Here is a 20,818-nt window from a genome sequence, read left to right on the forward strand (position 1 = left end):
GGAGATATAAAGGTAAGTCATTTTCATCCAATTGATGGAAAATGTTTTACATGTAAAATATTTTCCTCATTTTTTACACAACCAAACACCGAAAAATAGATAAAACATTTTACCGAAAAATATTATACGTCCAAACAAATGGAGCCTCAATATCCAACAGTGTTACACTGAACGGAGAGATGACAAGGAAATCGCAAACTATCCAGTTTGTAGGAATGATAGGAAAACTAATATCTCTAGAGAATATTCTTGACTCACACTTATAGCCTAGGGTGGACACAAGGGACACCCGGGAACCAATCCCCTGGAAATATTCCCAAATGAAGGCTGGTGTTCATTCTTTTGGCACCTATGCCAAAAGAAAGGAGGTTTCCAAGGTACTATTCTAACAATACTGACTTTCACCGATCCAAAAAGCAAGAAGGCAGAAGTGTACGGGCGCACTTGTGAGTGCATGTGGAAGAGAGATTGAAAAGACCAAAAATTAACAGCACAGAACAAACAAATAGCCTTCCGCAGCACCATTTTAGCCAAACTACAAGCAGTGTTCAGGTCCTTCCACGCAAATACCCCAACGATGCAAACAAACTTTAACAAACAACTGACAAGAAAGTTTACAATGAAACAATAACCTCTACTTCACTCCAACAATGGACATGAGAAATTGGAGCCTGTCATTCACCTCCACAAGATCAGAGGGGTTTTTGAATGAGGCAGCTGGTGGCTCTACTCCCGTGAAGATGCAGAGGGCTTTTATTTCCTCGACGCACGTTGCATGGGGTGCAGCTTTATATCCCACTATCGCTCTTAGTGCTTTGATATGTTCCCATATTTTCTTCTCGCTTAGTGGCACCTACAAGAGAATGATCTATCAGAAACCAATTCAAATACTCATGTAAAGTCTTAGCAATGATGCAAATTAAGAAAGGAAAAAACAAGAATGGAGATCCACATAATCAGATGAGTCCACGACAGGTCATTATGCTCTGAGACTACAGGGGTGGTATGATAAAAGGGAAAATTAGCCATAAGGACTGTAAAATAGTTTTCATTTAAGGAAAGGACACCAGGAAAATAGTTTTCAATGGAGGTCCTTCAACTTTTTGAGTTTTTAAGTCATAAGGCCAAAACATGTTTAGGCACTTTCATAGGGTTTTCGGGTGCACTTTCCTATTATAGGGTTTTAGTGGTTTGGGCACTTTCATAGGCACATTTGTCCTTATGTTTGATTGCAAAATGTGTTTGTCCTTGAGCTCAAAAAACGTAAATATGAAGGATTTTTGGCCAAGTCTCCCATGATAAAATCCGACGTAAATGGCAATACACGTAGCTAAATGTCCTAACTGCTAGACATGCCGGAACTGGAGTGCTTGGTTCAACTACAACAATATGCTAATTTCCAAGTGTATGGTGCTGCAAGCAAGGTCACTAGCAAACACCACACAAACCGATGGCACTGATATAAGTTACATAATCCACCAGCAACTAGGTATTAGAATCAGCATGCCTACACAAAGCGTGCCTATGGTTGTGCTTATCTGTTCTTTACTTCAAAATAAGGTCCACAAAGTAGCAATCCTTTACATGAGGTTGACACCATAGTGCAGGTCAAAAAGCAGCCAAGGACAATCTGTAAGGCTGACACACACAAAAACACCAATCTTTTGTACTTATTTCTTATCGCTTCGAAATAAGGTTATGGATCGAAGCGAGAGGACACTGACGACAGCCCCAACCGATGTTGGATGCTCACGCGGATTTTTAGTGCTTATTTCGTATTGATTCCATAGCAATACTGATCTCGTCAATTATGTGGGAGTAACTGGGGCATGATTATATTCACTCAACAGCTCAACCAGAACCTTCCCCGGGACAAATAACTAACCAATAATAGAAACATGTACCCAAGCCTTCCAGAAACCAAAGCTTGGCGCCATGTCAACCCACGACTGTACCAGGAGCTTAAGCTATTAGAAAATCGGTTCAATAATATATGTCAAGCTATCCAACACTGTACGCATATTTGACCAAGACTACTGGCCACCAAAAAACAACAGACAATAATATACCCAAATATTGATTAACTGTTTCTCGTAATGAACAAGAAGAATCAATACTCCGTTACACTTACTAACATTCCCGTCATGGCTAGATGTGGCATAGGTGAAAGATGAGCCCAAAACAACTGGATATTCAAGAGACGTCGACTATAAAATTGTTATTGGACCCATGTGGCACTTTCAAACGTTTTCCTGCCCAGCTCACACACAATAGGCTAAGAAACAACATTATCAAATCTTTTTCATTCACCATCTCATAGAAACGAGAAAGGAAACATTGGTTATGAACTGACCTTACGAACAGGCATAACGATATCAATTCCAGCATGTTTTGACTTGGGATCCTCTGCCGGGACATGAAGCTCCAAAGAACCTGCATTCCCTTCTGAAGTGTGACCTGAAATGTTTTGATATTCTGCAGATGATTTGAGCCATATGCTCAGAGAAAGTCAGAACCACACTAAGATTCAAGAAAGAATGTGAAAGGAAATATCACACGGCATCATTGCTTCTAACACTCTATATACCTTCAGGATTCTCAGCGGTTGTGTAAGAGCGCTCGTCACTGGCTCCATGTCTGTCATCAGCATTCACAAGTGTGTTCCCCTTTATTGGCTTACTAATATCTCCAATTGGTTCCTCTACTACCACAACCTTCTCCGCCTTCATTTCATCTCTGTTGTCTTCTTTTATACCCGCTTCAACTTGTTCCACCACCCCCGATACGGCGTCCACATGTTCTTCGGTTCTGCTTTCTCGAATCTCCTTATTTTGTTTAGGCCCCTTGTTTCTCTTCTTGCCTCCTTTCATCTTTCCAATAAGTTTTTCCAATTTCACACCTTTGACTTCCGATGGTTTCTTTGTTTCTGCAGCCATAGTCAAATTCTTCTGATCCATGTCCTTGGCAGTATGATCACTTATTTCTTTCCTCTGCCACTTGTCCTTTTCCACAGGATCACCAACATCACCTTCATCCCTGACTTTTTGTAACAATCCTGTAGTAACTCTCGCTAAATCCTCCTCTTCATTGGAAAGTTTCACTTTATCAGCACGGTCTCTATCTACAACTCCTCCTTTAATCACATCTCCATTTTTCTCAGCTTTTCCTACCACAACTTCAATTTGATGCACATCTACTGGCTTCTCCCACTTGCTTCTTTCTACTACTGGTACGTCCTTTTCCTCTTCTCTGATTCCTTCAATTTTCACTTCAATCCCTTCCAATGGCTCCTTATCCTTTCCCTCTACATCTTCACCCACATCTTTCTCATACCCATCTTTATTGACTATTTCATCTACGCCATTCCTTGGTTCTTCGTCATCCTTCTCAATGCTTTTGCGCCCATATTCATCTGCATTCATTTCTAAATCATACCCCAAGTCCTTCACAATTTCGTTGTCTACTTCTTCCACTAGTTCTTGATCATCGATCTCATCACCTTTTCGCCAATACTCACCATCTCCAAATCCAAATTCCGTTTCTTCTTCTTCTACTTCTCCTTTGGTTGGTGTTCCAATCCCCAACATAAGAGGATATCTTGGCCCAGGAAGCAACTTGCTCATGAGCTTCTCAGTGCAAGCATAACTTGCAAAGACCAGCCCAAAAGGAACGGAGAATGCAAACCCGAGTGCAGAAATAACCACAAGCGGAGGGAGAACCAAGGGAGCAGATGAGATCATGACACCGGTGATGACAATCTTCTTTCCCAGGCTCAGACCCTTGTGCAGAATCCAACTCACCTTGCTGTTACTTCCATCTGATGATGAGTGTCTCTGGACTTCCCACTCCTCACTTGGATTGTCCATCCTACCAAACACAAAGAACAACGTCATCCATCAGATCAGGAACATTCTATTCTGTTTAGTTGCGAAGAATCATGTTGAAACAAAACTGGACCATTACAGCTAACCGCTTGGGCCTTCCATCCGTGATCCAACGAACCGGATTGGTATGGTTAAATTTCTCTACTAACCATCTCCTAGTTACGAAATTGGAGAAATTTTGTGGTTACCAATTTTTCAAACCTGTTTTCGGTAAAATAAAATCCCCTTTTTTCAAGAAAAAAGCCCCCAAAAAGTGCTCTTGAATTCCTGAAAACTGTTTTGCTATAAAAACTATAACTTTTTCTATTTTTAAGAACTGTTTTCTGCAAAAAATAATTAATTTTCTGAAAACTTTGTTTACTTCTTTGGAAGTAATTTTTCACTCTCTCAAACTTTTACAGAAAGTCAGAAGCCATTTTTGCAAACTTCTCCATCGCATGTATACTCGATTAATGTTTGACCGAAAATAAATTGGGAGAACTGTTTAATTCCTTTTCTATCCAAAAAACCTTTTTTTTCCCCAAAGAAATAAGATAGAAAATCCCTAGTGGTCCCGAGACTTAGGATTTGCTCTCTCTAAAGGTTTTAAGTTCAGAACCTCTTAGGTGCTATCAATTGATTCAACTACTTTGGAGCCCGTCAAGAGAGAGTACTTGCTCTGGCTTCAAGTGGGCCCCTGCAGTGGTGGACGATGGGTTTATGGACCCAGGATTAGCCGAAGATAAGTTGGCCTAGATATCTGGTTATAAAAAAAATCCCTCGAAAACATAAATCTGCCAACCAAACAGATTCTCTCAAGTGTTCTCAACCCTCGAAGCCTCTACGTTTGATCGATGATCTACCAGCGGAAAATAATTAAACAATATACATCCCTAGCTCTTCCTTTCAGAGGAACTACATAAATATATAACGAAATTGAAAAGGAAGAACAACTGATCAGCAGCTTTTGTTCAGCAAATACAGAAACGGAGAATTTCACAACGAATTACCAGAAGATAACAGCCTAAATAAACAGAGGGTGCTCAAGAACGGTACCTGATGCTGTTGTTATAGCAGTAGAGCTCAAGTTATTTTGAAGTCATTAATGAGCTTTTGAGATGGAGAGAACAAGTCTACAACTAAATGGGGGTTTGGACATCAGGGTGGGAGAGGTGGGTTTGTGTTCATCTCATGTAGAGAGAGAGAGAGAGAGAGAGGGGTTTTACCGTGACACGCGTTGGAAAGAGGGAGAAGACAGGTGCAGGGAGTGGAGAAGCCAGAGAGCAGCTGCATGCAGAGCATCTAGTGCATGTTCCGAGAGAGAGAAAGAGGATTAGATTGCGCATTTCAACGTGGCTACGGAACACTAAAAACGCCTTGAAAATAGAAGCTTTGCCTGCCCGGTCTGAGGTTGGACAAGAGTCATACGAGTGTATAAATTAGTCTGGAAATTCAATTATAAAAAAAAATATTACAATAAAAAAGAGTCGACACGTGCGTAAATTAATCTGAATGTCCGATTATTAAAAACACTTGGAGCATCTTCGAATGGAATCATCAAATCCTACATGCGGAAGAGTTGTCATTTTTAAAGCCAACACCAGCTTCAATCCAATGCTATTTGAAAGGTCATATCTTACATGGATTTGAAATTACCTTTTGCCGGTGCCATTTTTTAAGGCAATGTCAAATCTTTATTTGTTAGAAAAAAAGTGACCATTTGAGAATAAAACTTGAGTTTGAGTACATCTTTCTCCACATAGAATCTGACTTAGCTATTAGAGGGCTGTTGGCCGCATCACACCAGTGTCAAATTTTCCATTGCAAGTTGGCGAGACTGAGCACGCCAAAAATCGACTCATCACACTCTCTTTCTTGCATGGACTTCTCAATTTTCATTTAAGTTTTAAGCAAGGGAAAAAAGGTACAGATATGTCCAATTTTTTGAATTTTTTCATGAGTTTATGTAGCATAAAGTTATGAAACCCACATTTCTAACCTTTTTCACTATATGTTTTTTCTTTCAAAACTTATCATGCAAAAAAAGCACGAGATTTTGTAAGAATCTTATTTTTACAATAGCTTTTTACACAAATAAACTATTATTCTCAAATTTCGTATAAATTTCTTCTACCAAATGAATGCAATAATTATTGTCTCTTATGCTAAAATTTTATCAGGAATAATTATTATTCATCAACTCAATCACAAATCAACAGAACCTTTGGGGTTGGGCCGATGTGAAAAACTAAAGTTCAGCATGCACATGTAGGCTGGTTTAGCTTTTTCCTTTGAGGAAAGAATCAGGCTTCTCTAGAGTTTATGATTGAGTTGCCGAGAACAATCAGTGTAGTCTCAATCGTTCAAAAATATTTTTAATTATTATTTTTTATTTTGTACCGGGAAGAATTTTTTTTGTAATAAAGAACTTCAATTATTGAGAGGAACAAACAGGATGAAACGGCAGAGGAGCCGAGTCCTTGCATGTGGTAGAGGTGTCAAAACGGCTGGGCCCGTTAAGCTCCGTGTCAACCGTGTTTCGTATTGTGTCGTGTCGGCCCTTTTACCTAATCGTGTTGGTCTCGTGCTTTGTTCATATCGGCACATCTCCAATCGACTTTCAATGGAAAGGAAAAAAACTCCGTAAAGTGTTAAATATTCATAACACAAAAAATATAAAATGTTATGTTATAGTATAAATAAGAAATTTATAAAATTTTGGCTTTAAAATTAGTATTTTGTGCGTTATGCCCTTTCGTGCCCGTCAGAACCGTGTCGGTGCTAGACCCACTTGTATGCCCTGTTCATACCGTGCCGTGACAATCCGGTCCATTTGACACCTCCAGGGGCACCTTTTATTTGGTTAGTGTCGGCCAGATACCAAGTTGGGTCTCCAATGTGACGTCACTTCCTTTCCAAAACCAAACTGGTATCGTTTTCTTTCCCGACCCAAACTCGGAAGCAAAACTCTCTCTCTCTCTCTCTCTCTCTCTCTCTCTCCATATGCATATATCTGCCCTCTGCGTCGGTCGGTGCCTTCTACCTTGCGCTCGTAGAGATAAGAGTTTTACTTTAGGTTTTGATTGATTCAGTATTCAGAGACCAGCGTATTTGTTTTTGTTGCCGATGAAGATCGTTCGTAGAGACCTCGTTCCCGATGGCCCTGGTAGCGTCAAGGTATTCACATGCTTCCCAACTCTCTCTCTCTCTCTCTCTCTCTCTCTCTCTCACGCACGCACACATGCTAGTCTAATTTCCCGGGAAAAAAACAGAAACTTTCTCCGTCGTTTTTTCTTATTGTCTTTGATTCGAGTTTTTCGTAATTAGAGTGTTGCGTAGTGAATTTTCACTGATTGATATTGGTGTTTTTTCCTCTCGTTTTTGTCTGTGGTGTGCAGATGGTTCCAGATGAAGCAGACGACTTATGGCTTGCTTACAATCTCATAGCTGAGGGCGACACTGTCCTAGCCGTTACCGTTAGGTATCTCCCTCTTTGAATTTACTAGATTTACTGTTAAATGTGTTTCTCTCTTCTCTTTGAATTTGTCGTAAAAGGTTCAAGCTTTCGGGTGCAGTACTAAATAACAGTTTTTTTTTATTTATAAATTTTAGTGTTTGTAATACTAGACTAGACTAGAAAATTTGAAACTTGGGGCAGGACAAGACAAAAGCACTTGGCTTTCTTAAGACCAAGAGGAACTGAGGAAGGATAAAATTGGGGTCCTTTTTACGTTTTTGCCAATGATACCTGTCGAACAATTCCCTTTGTTTTTGTTGTGGGAAGGGATTTTGTGGGTTTTTGTTTTTTAAATTGTGGGATGTTAGTGTAGGATTATCTCTCTTTCAATTCTGGGGGTGTTTAGACTTTAGTGTTAACTCTTCAGGATTGGCTGTAGTAAATAGAGTGTTCTTTTAGCTTGGTATATGATGGAGCAGATAATGCAGGTTAGGTTCAGGCACTATTACAGTTTATTACTTCATCTACTGGTTGTTTTGGAGCATTATTTTCCTTGAAAGGAATTTGGTAGACTAAGGTGTCCACAAGGTGTTTCTTTTGTGTGTGGATTGCTTCCCGTACACCTTCGATGAGTGGTATGGAGTTAAATTGTGTTTCAAGTGTTAAGATTATCCCATGTTTGGTGAGGAAGTTGTAAGCTAGTTGAAGTAGGGGTTGCCTGGGGAGAGTAAGACGGCTTGGATGTGGTGACCGGGAAATGAACTGTTCAAGGGGTGGAGTTACTGATTCGTAACTTGAAGTGATGTTACTTGTTTATCTGCTCTTTTTGTCTTTGTTTCTTTTTTCATTTAATTTGTCTTTTTTTTCCTTCTTTTTTTCCCCCCCAGTTCTTAGGGTATTTTTGCTCCTCTGTAAAAAAATTTTGCCAGAGGGCTTCTCCTGTAGACAGTGCATATATACAGGAGGTGTAATTGTTGTAGCAAATCAGATTTTGCAAATGAAATGGGAAATATAGTATCCAGTGAGGGGAAAATACTCATTGGGCATGACGGAGGGAAAAAGCCACTTGTGTAGTTGTGTTCCCAAGTATGCTTGATAAAAGAAGACTTTACCGAGCAGCTTATTTCAATGGATACTAAAGAAGCAAAATGGATGGAACTTTTATCTTCTTTTTCCGTGAGAAGATCATAATTCAATTCAATGCTTTGTGAATAGCATCCATGAAATCAAGGGAGGCGATGGTATGAATTGTTTCGCTCCTCATTTTACTATCAGTATGTTCCAAGACACTAGTTGCATCTCACTCATGTACAAGCAAAATCCATGGACCTTAGGAGTATCTGAACCGTTTGACCAATCAGACACTCTCTCTGCGCGTGTCTGTGTTTCCTAGGTTGTAGGTTAATGTTGCATATGGCCATTTAAGTTGCACTCTGGGATGATATGCTGAACTACTTTTTCGTATCTATTGTGAGGTCAACTTTTCCTGATATATTGAAGATATTTATATGTTGTCTTCTTGTCTTTCATGTTGCGGAAATACTGATATTTTGCTGCTTATTCATATATGCACAGAAAATTTGATTGTGAACTCAACCCGTTGGGTTTATTTAAGCATGTTTTTATTAAACAGTTTTCATTTATGTAGTGATCAACTTGTTGCAGGAAAGTACTAAGAGAAGCGGCCTCTGGAGGACGAGATGCAGAACGTGTGAAGCTGAAATTGGAAATAAAAGTTGAGGTGAGATAATGCTAAGTCCATTAGCAAATATCTTGTCAGTGCCAGAATGTGGGATAGTTTTTGTTTGATTACTATGAACAAATTCTTGGAGTAAAGAGTGATTCACTGAGAATGAAGTTGATAAAAAGAGAAGTCAGTGCAGCTTGGCAAATAACAGAAGATGGCTTATGATTTCCAAATCGAAGTAATCAATTGTGTAGGTTGTTATGTGTGCTGCCATTTGTAAAAACCAGTGCTTAGAAGGAGCCTTAGTTCCCACACTTCTAGGAATACTGGATTTTTATAATTTCGGAATATCGTAACACTGTATGCTAAAAATCGCTAGGCGCTAGTCGGGTGGAAGAGAGGCAATTAGCACCTAGGCTGACTAGTTGGGGACTAATTGGGACCTAGAGATTAGTCAGATTTTTTATTTTTTCAAAAGAATATATCTCCTCACCTCTCCTGAAGTTTGAGTAAGAAATGACATAAGACTATCATATATATTGTGTTTGTTAAAATAACACTGAACCAAATATCACACACGTACCCTAATACTTAAAATTACAAGTAGAACCGCTGACTAGGCGATTAATAATGTACAAAACACCTAATCAACGCCCAGACCCTAAAATCTTGGCATGGGTGGCTGCCTAGTGCCTAGGCACCCCCTAGGTCGACTGTTAGAACACGTAAAAGCATGATGTCCTCTCCGTCATAAGTGCATGAGATGGCATTTATTATATATGGTTTCATGTCTTTGTACATGGAAATGTTTTGCTTGATAAATACATTGCGAGTGTCGTAGGTTGTATTGGATTTCTTCGCGGGGCTGCGCCATTTGGTTACCAAGAACTTGCTTGGGTGTCTAGCATATGTGCGAAATCTTTTTCCAACCCACATCATTGTGATAGGGAAAAAGGATCTCCATTATGATTCCCTGGAGGTGATTTAAAGAAGTCTATGTGCGCAACATTGGCATCAGACCTGAGCTGAATTACTGAGGCTATATCTTACATGCTGCAGATGTTTATTATGCTTTTACATTCTTATTCTTTTCAATAAAATTTTCCAACCTAAAGTATGCCCAAGTTACGGCCTCTGCACTATCTTCTCTAGAGTCTGCACTATCTTCTCTAGAGTTATACGAACTCACACTTCTGTAATAGCTATACATGACCTAAATAGATATATGAGCTTATTTACATGCATATGCTGATAGCTTGACATTGACGCTGCGCTTTCTTGCCGATTGTCTTCATACATTTCCAACTAAGATCTTATGATTAACAATGATTGTGCTTGTGTATTATTCCTTAGGCTATGGATTATGACAAAGAGGGGTCCGTCTTGCGTATACGTGGCAAGAATATCCTAGAGAATGAGCATGTTAAGGTAGGCGTGGCTTGAATACTGTACATGTATATTGGGAATTGTGTTAACTGCTGCTGTAATCATACCATGTCCTGCTGCAGATAGGGGCATTCCATACACTTGAAATTGAGCTGCATCGACCTTTTGTTGTAAGAAAGGTATGCTTCTGTTGTTGATTAATGATTATATTGATGTCCAACTACTTGTACCTAATTCTTTGTCTAGCCACTTTATGCATGCTGGCCCTGTGGTACAGGCCATTGTAATCTGACATATCTCAAACTATTTAAACTCATATTCTTTTGTTTTGGTTGAAACAAAAAAAGCCCTGATTCTGATTTGATGCTTTGGTATAATTGGAAGGAAATCACTGTAACATTAGCCTGCAGCTTTCCATGGATGGCTGAATCCCACCCTTCAGAATGGATGTCTTCTCCTTTTATGATTGAAAACCTTGACTTCAGAAATCTCCCTGCTCCCACCTGGCCACCTCTCAACTTGCCAAAATCTCCGACCACTATTGGTGTCAGAGACCTCCTGCAATTTCTTGGTTAGACATAGGATTTCAACCCCTAAAGAGGTATCCACCTTTGAGGGCCTTTCCTTCTTTCCAACAAAACCCTAATCAGTTCAATAAGAACGAAGGATAGTGAGAGTGTCTCTGAGTTACGGACCACCAGTTTATTTTATGATTTCTGGAGAGTATTTGGAAGATGTTGGATCCTAGGCAAATGTCTCTCTCTCTCTCTCTCTCTCTCTCTCTCTCTCTCTCTCTCTCTCTCTCTCTCTTGCTTTGAATGAATATGTTACTGGTTACATGTGCGTGTTCTCATATATCAGCATCTCCCTTTCTTTTATTGTTTCGATGTGCCTTTGCATATCATACTTCGTAGCTCAGGATATAATTTGAACCCGATGCCTCATTTTGTATTGCTTAGATCACATTATTGTTCGCCGAGTAGATCTGTTGCTTATGACTTCACCCTTAATGGTCGTTACATTGTTATCCCAGTAAAATGTGGTGTGCTATCACTTTCACAGGCCAAAACGGTATAAAAAAATTTGGTAAAGTGTTCTTGTAAAAACTAGGAGCATACAGCTTGCCTGCTCCACAACTTGATAAGTCAAGCTTGCGATTGCTTCCATATTATTTTGATTATATGAGGCCGGAATTGAGTTTAATATTTTGAGTTTTAAGTATAAGTGGCATTGTACCTCTCACAGAGGAAACAAGTATAGTTGTGCTGACGCTAGTTTTGTGTCAAAAAATCTCCAGGAGGTTTGGGACTCACTGGCATTAGATGTTCTCCGTCAAGCCTCTGGTATGTTGTTTCAACATCAAAATTTTATTTGGGTTTGAATGCTGAGACCATAAAATTGGTTATCTTAGGAAAACCCTTCATTTAATCAATTCGAACTCAGTCATGTTTCTGTTTGCATAACAAAGGTTAATATTAGATTTCCCTGATCTTGACTTGGGCTTTCTCTCTCCTGATTTCAGACCCTACTGCAAGTGCCGATCTGGGTGTGGTCTTAATGCAGGAGGGGTTGGCAAGTATCTTCCTTGTTGGTAAAAGGTAGCATTACTTGTTGTGATTGACATCTGGTACAGAATTTCGTAGGAGTTGCTTAGTAGTGATTCGTTTTGGCAACTGGCTTTTCAATTGTTTTCTATTCGTACACCACCCATGCTATGTTGATTGCAGACTCTTTTTTTTCTTATTTATCTTCTTCTCCTTTTTTCTGCATAACCTTTTGTATGACGAGTTTGTGCTTCATTGATGAGATTATGCTGTTAGGAACTTTGAGACCGTGTAGTTTTTGAACAAGGTAGACTGTTGGGTTAATGTAACATTCGGTTACCATTGGTTTTGTTTCTTTTTTGTGTTTCATATTCTCCATGTGTAAGAATCTTGTGCAGATTTTTACTTGTTGAGTCAATAGCATTGTTGATTAAATTGTCTGTGTCTGTTCTTTTTCTGCTTGGAAATTGAATCAGATATTTTTTGGTGAAATTTAAGGGCCTTCCAATGGTCTTTACTCTTTAACATAAACTAAGCTATTCTAAAATTGCAACCAAACATGAAACATTAATCTGGTTTGTCAAGAATGAAACATGCAAGTTTTGCATCATGTGATGAAGACTGGTGTATGCATGTTTTTTAGGTTGTGTGGCGTAGACTTGTGTATGCAAGTTTTTAGATTCTGTGATGTAGATATTTTTCTCAGGATGCCTAAGTTGTTTGTTTTACATTATCGAGACTGTCAAAACCACTGAAGGGCTTAATATTGCAACAGTGTCACAACTACACGATCTCGAATAGAAGCTTCAATTCCTCGCAAACATGGGCCTGCTGTTGCTGGCTATGATAAAGTATGTTCCTTGGCTTTAGCAATGTTCTAGCCGAAGTATGGTCTCTCAAGTCATTAAGAATACTGATTTTTACCTCTACTTTTGTTTTCCTTTACAGGCTTTGAATAAGTTCTTCGAGAATGTTTTACAGGTGAGATCATTTATCCTGCTTTGTGATTCGTTTCCATTCTTACTGAGTTATAAAGTCACTGAATGTGATGGCTAACATGCATTTTTATATGCTCTAGGCTTTCCTGAAACACATTGACTTCAAGGTTGTTCGCTGTGCGGTGGTTGCAAGTCCAGGTTTCACAAAGGTCTGCCATAAAACTTTCCACTTTTTTGTTTGGGGGCGGAGGGAAGGAATTAATTAGATTTAGGCTGAATTTCTTACTGTTATTTTCTAAACATAAATTGTGGGAAATTGATAGAAATTCAGAATACTGAGGATGGAAAGGGAGAGAAAATAGATGTTGTAGGGGGCATTTACCAGATATGAGAATTGTTTCTCTTTTGTGGCTCAGGATCAGTTTCATCGGCATTTAATGTTGGAGGCTGAAAGGAGACAACTGAGAACTATTATTGAGAACAAGTCACGCATAATCCTTGTGCATACAACCTCGGGATACAAGTATGATCTCTCTCTCTCTCTCTCTGAAGCTAAATATTTTTAATCTAATTAGCTTCTTTTTTTTTTTGTAATGTCATATGGTAAGTAGACACTTAGAATTGATTTCTGTTTGTTATCTGAACATTTTGCAATCTTGTGCGTTAATTGGTTTTTGTTCCTGATAAGTCTTGTCCATTAATTGGTAATATCAAATTTAGATGCTTAGAACATTGAACAGTAGTTTTTTTTGGGTGGTACTAGTGCTTGATACATCTCAAATATTACTTGCATCTGTTTATTACTGGTATCGATCGTATATATTGTAAAGCTTGTACATATAGTTCCTTATATCACATTTCTTGTACAGGCATAGCTTGAGAGAGGTTCTGGATGCTCCAAATGTTATGAACATGATAAAAGATACAAAAGCGGCACAAGAGGTAGCTTAGCAGGCCCACTTTGTTTAATAATTTTGGTTTGGTTTTTTTGGTTGTTCGATAGCGCTCTCTGTCTCTCTTTGTTTTTTTTGTCCATAAATGTTCATATTGGTCAGGATAGTGACAATTTCTTCCTTCCAATTATTCAGGTCCGCGCCCTTAAAGATTTTTTCACCATGCTTTCAAATGTAAGGTTCTACTCTTGATTTGAATATTTTGCTTGCATTATGTTTGTTTGCCAATGTGATGCCAAACAAAAAATGCATACACAGTTATCCTGAAGTCAAAAGACTCGGGCAGTTCTGTTGTTCATTAATGAGGTAAAATTCATGGAACTGGGTTTGAACAACTAGTAAAGAAAAAGCGTACCAGCTATCATGTGTATACAGTAACATATTCGGCACTCGTTACTAATTTGGTAGTATTTATGTCCTGGAAACAACTTGCATTGGCGTTAGGACTCTATACATTTGTGTGTTGTGCGTGCTTAAACCAATGTACGTAAGTTTTCTTTTCTTTAAATTGCAGTTATGTTGGAATGGCTTTTTGTAGGATCCTGCTCGTGCATGCTATGGACCAAAGCATGTTGAGGTTGCCCATGAAAGAATGGCTGTCCAAACCCTTCTCATCACAGATGAGCTTTTCAGGTCAGTAATATCAGATGCACAGACAATAGAAACATGTATAAGTGCATTAACTCTTGATTTTCTCTTCCAAAGGCCACATAATTCCTGAGAATTCATTGATAATGGCCATGAGTCCTACTTATTATTCAATAGTAACCATTCTACCCTCTCCCGCTTAAGATTATTATCAAGTTGTATTATTTATGAAGTTGGTATTCTTAACATTTGACAGTAACACTGACCCCAAAAAAAAAAAAAAAAATTTGGACAGTCACACCATATACTTCTCAAACATAAGTCACTCCCTACTACCACATATTTTGATAAAGCTTTTTACCTTGCTATTTTCGCCTTTCTTTGTCCTAATCTTTGAGCGTTCCTTTCAAATTTGGCATGCATTATTCTAAAACCCTATTTCACAAAGTTCTTAAATATCAACTTTTTTCGCTTATTTTTGAATGTTCATATGGCAAATGCTCGCTCACAGGAATGCCGATGTAGTGACGAGGAAAAAATATGTCAATTTTGTCAAATCAGTGAAGGCCTCGGGGGGCACTGCTCACATATTCTCGTCCATGCATGTGTCTGGGGAACGTAAGTGGATTTTCTTCATTGTATATACCTTTGTGATATGTTATTTCTTGATTTATTAATCATCAATGTCATGTTTAGAATTCCTGGCTGGTGATATACCAAAGTATATTAGATTCAATTGTTCCCGTATATACTCAGATATGTCCCGCTAGAATTGCTAAACCTTGATAATAGGAAATGATCTGAAGTTTCAAAGACATCATTGAATGAGGTTTGGGACAACCCAGTGGTAGGGCATCGACATTCGAAACCTCTTAGTTAGGCTCGTAGATTTTATATCTATTTGAAGTTATTTCTTTGTGCCCAATGAAAATGAAATATAACGATGTAAATTGTGAAGGCATTTCTATTGTAGAGGAGCTATTTAAGATTTGTGATTAGATCTGTTGCTTTTCTTTCTTGCTTTTTTTTTTTTTCCAATTTGCATTTTTCTCACCAATCTTAGCTTCCAATCTCTAATCTTGTGATCATATTGGGGCACAGAACTGGCGCAGCTGACTGGTATTGCAGCAATCCTTCGCTTCCCCCTGCCGGACTTGGAAGACATAGAGATGTGACAAAACACGGGGTCGTGAGCTTATTACTCATTTATGCTCTGTCGTGCTGCTTTTATTTATACCGGGTTTTCTATACAGTCAACATACAGGTGATGTATTATTTGTGAAGCTGGGGGAGCTTATGGATGTGTAGTTCTGGGACAATTAACATTCGTTGTCTTATCGGATATCTGCATTGTATCATAGCTTCCTAGTTTGCTGCCTCGGCGCCTCCCCCTCTTCCCTTTAGTGATGGTATTTATTGGTGAGCTCCTAATTGTAATAAAGTTTAAAATACACTGTTTTGTTGTACATTAACTGATTTAGTGAGCTATCCGAGTTGCAATAATTTGGCAATCCATTTGGTGGATAATTACGTTTGGTTTTGCAGTCTTGTTGCAGTTGTTTCTCTACTTCGTTCAAGTGTTATTCTCGTTTCGTTTTTATTTTTTTCATCTCTTTCTCTCCTCCGTTGTTCAAACCTTAGTTTGCACATCAACACAGACCACTGCCAGATCCTCCATTGCCATCATCGCCGATGGCCCTCACAAAGCTCCTCTCACGGGGCCATCCCATAACGAACTCAAGTTCATAATCGGAATCTGCATACTCATTCCTCATGCACACGCGCATGCTTTACATCTCTATTCATATGGTGCCCTATAGGGAGATGCATATCAAAACCAGAGGCCAGAGGCTGTTCTCTTCTTTGGCGATGTTTGACCAAAACGAGATTCTAGTTCGGGCTAGAGTTTTGAGAAATGCATAAAACGTATCCGTAATGTGTGAGGAGTGAAAGAGGACTCTCCCCACCGCCCCCCCCCCCCCCCCCCCCCCCCTTAGGTAGCCAGGGCTGCGCTTTGGTATTTCAGGAGGGGTGTTGGGGATGCTATTAATGGAGGGTGGGTTCTATATTGACACCTTCAAATAATTAAACACGGAAGAAAGGAGAGCTGTTGGAAATGTTCTAATCGCTTTGCCGGTACATTGACCGAATTTAAGTCACTGGAAGATTTGTCCGGTCATTAATTCAGGATCCCAGAATCGGTCGAGGTGCATGCAAGCTGGTCCGGTCATCTGGTTATCACAGGAGATTTGTTGCCTCGTGATTTGCCAGTATCTTTGAGCTCATGTTTCTTGAGTGAAGCTAGTTATATAACGAATATGATACTCCATTCAAATTATGTACGGGTTAAGGACCATATCCTGGCTTCAAGTCAGATTAATAATCTCCAAAACAGGGGCAAAGTAATCTTCATGAACAACCAGAGGCTCAATATTCAACTGAATTTTATGGGTACACAGACGAACCAACTCACTCATCTAACTCATAAAACAACTTGTTAAAAAAACCTTGACCAAGACAAGACTATTCTGATGTTAATTAGACGGAAGAAACTACGAGAGTGTCGATGATGTCAATGGACCGGAATCTTGTTGTAGAACTCTCTGAGAGACAGACACCAAATCATTCACCAAGGGCAGGATTGAGAGTAGAGAGTCTCCGGGCTCCAGGAGCAACGGCGTAATGCAATCAAGTTGAAATGACACGCATCAATCCCTCTGCAAAGGCATCTCGTCAGTGAGCTGTCTCAAAGCTGTTTCTTCCCTCTCCGAAGGCGTCTTGTCTTGGCTCTGAGCGGAAGTTTCATAATCTTATGCTCGCTGTGCACCTTCTTCTTCTTTTTGGCTCTGTGTACTTTTTTTTTGCTCGCTGTGTACTTGAGCAGATCCTCAAATTCTTCGTTCGACAATTCAGATAAGTAACGATAATTTGCTGGCTCCATCATTGGCAACTGACTCGGAACATCGATCTGTTGATCGCAGTCCATGGCATCACAATTTTCCTCATCTTTGTCTATTAAAGGAGTCAGCTGCTCGTGGAGATGTGCGTTCGGAGCAGCTAGAGTGAGGGACGCAAGTTGTTTCTCCATCTTATTCCTCTCCGGATCAAAGTTTTCCTCATCTTTGTCACTTAAAGGAGTCAGCTGCTCGCGGAGATGTGCGTCCGGAGCGGCTAAAGTGAGGGACTCAAGTTGTTTTTCCATATTATTCCTCGCAGCTAAAGTGAGGGACGCAAGTTGCTTTTCCATCCTATTCCTCTCTGCTTCGATGTTTTCGACAATCTCAGGATCCAAAGATGCCATATCTCGATTGATTTAATTCAATTCCAACTCGAAAATCCGTTCTGTCAAAACCTTAAACCCTAACAACCCTAAGCCTTCCCTCAGAGTGTTAACTTCTTCAAACTTCTTCAACAAACAAGCTAATGCAGAATCAAATTAATTCACCCAAAAACCCTAACCCCAGCCTCTTAGCCTTGCATTAGCTTTCCATTCTCTTCCCTAAACCAACCAACTGAATTCAACCCTATGCATATATGACTAATTAGAAGGAAAAACAAAGCCTACCCTAACCCCAGGGGGTTGGCTTACCGATCAATGCTTGAGACTTAAGAATTTTCTCTCTCCTAAGGTCTCTCTTTGGTGCTATCAAATTGCTTTCGGGTCAGTACCTACAGAGGCTTTAATTGGGACCTACAAATTGACGGTGTGATTGGTCGGTCACTTAAAGATTAGTCTAGGCGCACGAAAGTTGGCCCAAAGGCCCGGCCACCTGAGTTATGTAAAAAAAAAAAAACCTACCAAAGTAGGAAACGTTCAATCTTCTTGAAAAGGCCAACCAATTGAATTCGATATGTAATTCCTAATAATCCTAACCCTAGCCTTGTGGTGGCTTTCCAATCTTCTTCAACAAACCGACCAATTCAATTAGAAAGACAGAATCAACTCAAATTATAAACTTACCGAAAAATGCAAAAGAATGCAGCATTCCATGTACAGATCGCTATACTGAAGAGATCTATTGATTATGGTAGTGAATTGTGTAGGAGAGAGAGAGAGAGAGAGAGAGAGAGTGGAGAATGAAGATGTAGCTTTTGGGGTGGGGTTTCTTAATAGGAAAGTAATTTCGTCGGAGCTCTGTGTCTTTCTTTGTCGTGGGAAGGAGGAATGCGGAGAGCGTGAACAGCAAACACGGTTCTGTTTTCAGTTATGGCCGCAAACTTTTTACAGGTGGCCGCGAACTTTTTCTTTTTGCCGAAAACTTTATGCTGGTGGCCACAACTTTTTAAGCGCACCTACGCATCACGCTTTCTTGTTAATTCGGAACACGTAAACCGAAAACACGCTTCTGTTTAAGTTGTGGCCGCAAACCTTTTGCATATAACCGCAAACTTTTGTCTGGTTGCCGCAATGTTCTATTTACCCATCTACGCATCGCTTTTCATGTTTTTCCCCAAAGCTTTTCCTCTTGCGCTCTCATCGTCATATTTTTTTTTCTAAATGTGATGATAAAAAGTTTGCTTAATTCGGGGAAATGGGTAACAGTGGTTTAGTGAATGTGAATTAAGTGTGTTGAGAATAAATAATAAATTTAATTAATTAGTAATTGATAGATTAATTCAAAACTGCAACAAAACACTTTTCATAGTTGTCGATAAAAAAAAAAAAAAAAAAAAACACTCTTCATATTTTTGAAGCATAATCAACAATCTTCAATTTAAAATCTAAGAAAAAGTTAGAGAAATGATTTTGACACTTCAATTATTAATAATCACACTTATATATATATATATATATATATATATATATATATATATATATAGTGTGTGTGTGTGCGCGCGCGCGTGTTCATGTATTTTGAATGAACACTAAAAGACAAAAATTAAAGTTTGCTTATCAAAAAATGGAGTACCAAAAATCAAATTACCAAAAAGTTAGCGCAATACTCACGAAAAATTCTAGATGCAGATTTTAGCTTTTAAAAAACTGTTGCTGAGTGTTTGCAAAAAATTCTTATCAAAAGATTTTGAGAATCGGTAAATCTGTCCACACAGATAATTTGTGCACAGATTTTGTTATGGGGCCCACCATAGGTCCCATACAAACGATCCGAGCCGTTCATTAAATGTAAAACATTTTTTCAAAGATTTTAGTAAAAAATAAGCTCAATCCAATACCTATAGATATTTGATCTAATCATCTAATTTTTCATTACCCGAAAATCTAAATGAAAATTTAGATGATTGGATCGAGCACCCATAGGTATTAGATTGGGCTTATTTTTTACGGAAACCCTTGAAAAAATATTTTACATCTAATGAACGGTTCGAATCATTTGTGTGGAATCCATGGTGGGCTCTATAACAAAATCTGTGTACAGATGTATGTGTGGTTAGCAGGGTTGTTCGAGAATCTAAATCTAAAGATTCTTAAAAAATGAAATAGAAAATACTTAAAAGGTACAGAGTACAGAACATATCAAGAAAAGGTACAGAGTACAGAACATATCAAGGTGGCTCCTATGAGGCAGGAGAATAAAAAAGTTCAAACCTCTAATCACGGAGGAAATTGGCGCAGATAATGCACAAATATTTTGCGGGGCTCATTTTGAGTTTCGCAGAGATAATCTGAATCGCTCATTTTTTTAAAACATATTTTTGGAGATTTCTGTAAAAATCATTTCAATCAGATATCGGTAAAGTCTTTTTCAAAATTCGTAGTGTGAAACCAACTAATTCACCTTACGAATTTTGAAAAAGCTCTTAATAATATCCGACTGAAATAATTTTTTTCAAGAATCCCTAAGAAAATATTTACTGATATCCAATTGGAATAATTTTTTTCAAGAATCCCTAAGAAAATATTTTAAAAAATAATTAACGGTTCAAATCATATTTGCGGAACCCGAAATGAGCCCCGCAAAAAGCATATGGATAATCTATTCTCACTTTATCGGTGTGAATAGCACAGTTCTAAAGTATGGTCCAAGTCAGATTAGTTGTCTTATTAGTTATGAATATGAGAAAATCTTATTCATGGAAGAGCCGTGAATAAGATTTACAGCGCTTAATCTCAGCCGTCCAAAAGTGTTTTAGACGGCTAAGATTGCGGAGAGCCGTGAATAATGGCTCTCTAAGAATATATTGTGGCGTTCAACTAGAATTTAAAATTAGTAAACAGTACTAAATTGTCCCGTGGCTGTTAAATGCTTCAAAAATTGGCAATCTGATTCTTTAGATAATTAATTTTTTACGACACTGTTAATGGCGTATCTCAAAATAATAATAATACCTTGGGAGCAACCATCTTGGACATTATTTAATTTATTTGTATATACTGTAATTAACAACCACCCATTTGGATCCAAAATGGGATCTAATTATATTTTTTGTTTAGCTTTAACT

General features: G+C 38.7%; 3 protein-coding genes across 4 annotated transcripts; 1 reads left to right on the forward strand and 2 right to left on the reverse strand.

The window, feature by feature from the left end:
• Positions 1-495: 495 nt before the first annotated feature.
• Positions 496-5,063, reverse strand: LOC131301098 (uncharacterized). Of its 2 annotated transcripts, XR_009191166.1 has the most exons (5): positions 4,920-5,063; positions 2,588-3,867; positions 2,354-2,475; positions 2,132-2,252; positions 721-853 (listed from the first exon to the last, which is right to left on the reverse strand). XR_009191166.1 is itself a non-coding variant. In XM_058327244.1 (4 exons), exons 2-4 carry the CDS (start codon positions 3,864-3,866, stop codon positions 635-637), a joined length of 1,620 nt encoding a protein of 539 aa, XP_058183227.1. In that variant the 5' UTR covers position 3,867; positions 4,920-5,063; the 3' UTR covers positions 496-634. The 2 variants fall into 2 exon arrangements, 1 of the variants encoding a protein (XP_058183227.1); XM_058327244.1 differs by lacking the exon at positions 2,132-2,252 and having other exon boundaries at positions 496-853.
• Positions 5,064-6,750: 1,687 nt separating this feature from the next.
• LOC131301099 (protein PELOTA 1) lies at positions 6,751-15,956 on the forward strand. Its single transcript, XM_058327245.1, has 16 exons — positions 6,751-7,040; positions 7,262-7,344; positions 8,986-9,061; positions 10,361-10,435; positions 10,516-10,572; positions 11,691-11,736; positions 11,916-11,991; positions 12,713-12,788; positions 12,886-12,918; positions 13,016-13,084; positions 13,292-13,398; positions 13,745-13,817; positions 13,964-14,002; positions 14,367-14,461; positions 14,928-15,034; positions 15,518-15,956. Exons 1-16 carry the CDS (start codon positions 6,990-6,992, stop codon positions 15,589-15,591), a joined length of 1,137 nt encoding a protein of 378 aa, XP_058183228.1. The 5' UTR covers positions 6,751-6,989; the 3' UTR covers positions 15,592-15,956.
• Positions 15,957-16,824: 868 nt separating this feature from the next.
• Positions 16,825-18,541, reverse strand: LOC131301100 (uncharacterized). The gene is made up of 2 exons (XM_058327246.1): positions 17,293-18,541; positions 16,825-17,243 (listed from the first exon to the last, which is right to left on the reverse strand). The coding sequence occupies exons 1-2, from the start codon at positions 17,715-17,717 to the stop codon at positions 17,219-17,221; spliced, it is 450 nt and encodes a 149-aa protein (XP_058183229.1). The 5' UTR covers positions 17,718-18,541; the 3' UTR covers positions 16,825-17,218.
• Between the last annotated feature and the right edge of the window lie 2,277 nt (positions 18,542-20,818).

The sequence above is a fragment of the Rhododendron vialii genome, chromosome 9a (assembly GCF_030253575.1).
Source record: "Rhododendron vialii isolate Sample 1 chromosome 9a, ASM3025357v1".
Classification (NCBI taxonomy): Eukaryota; Viridiplantae; Streptophyta; class Magnoliopsida; order Ericales; family Ericaceae; genus Rhododendron; species Rhododendron vialii.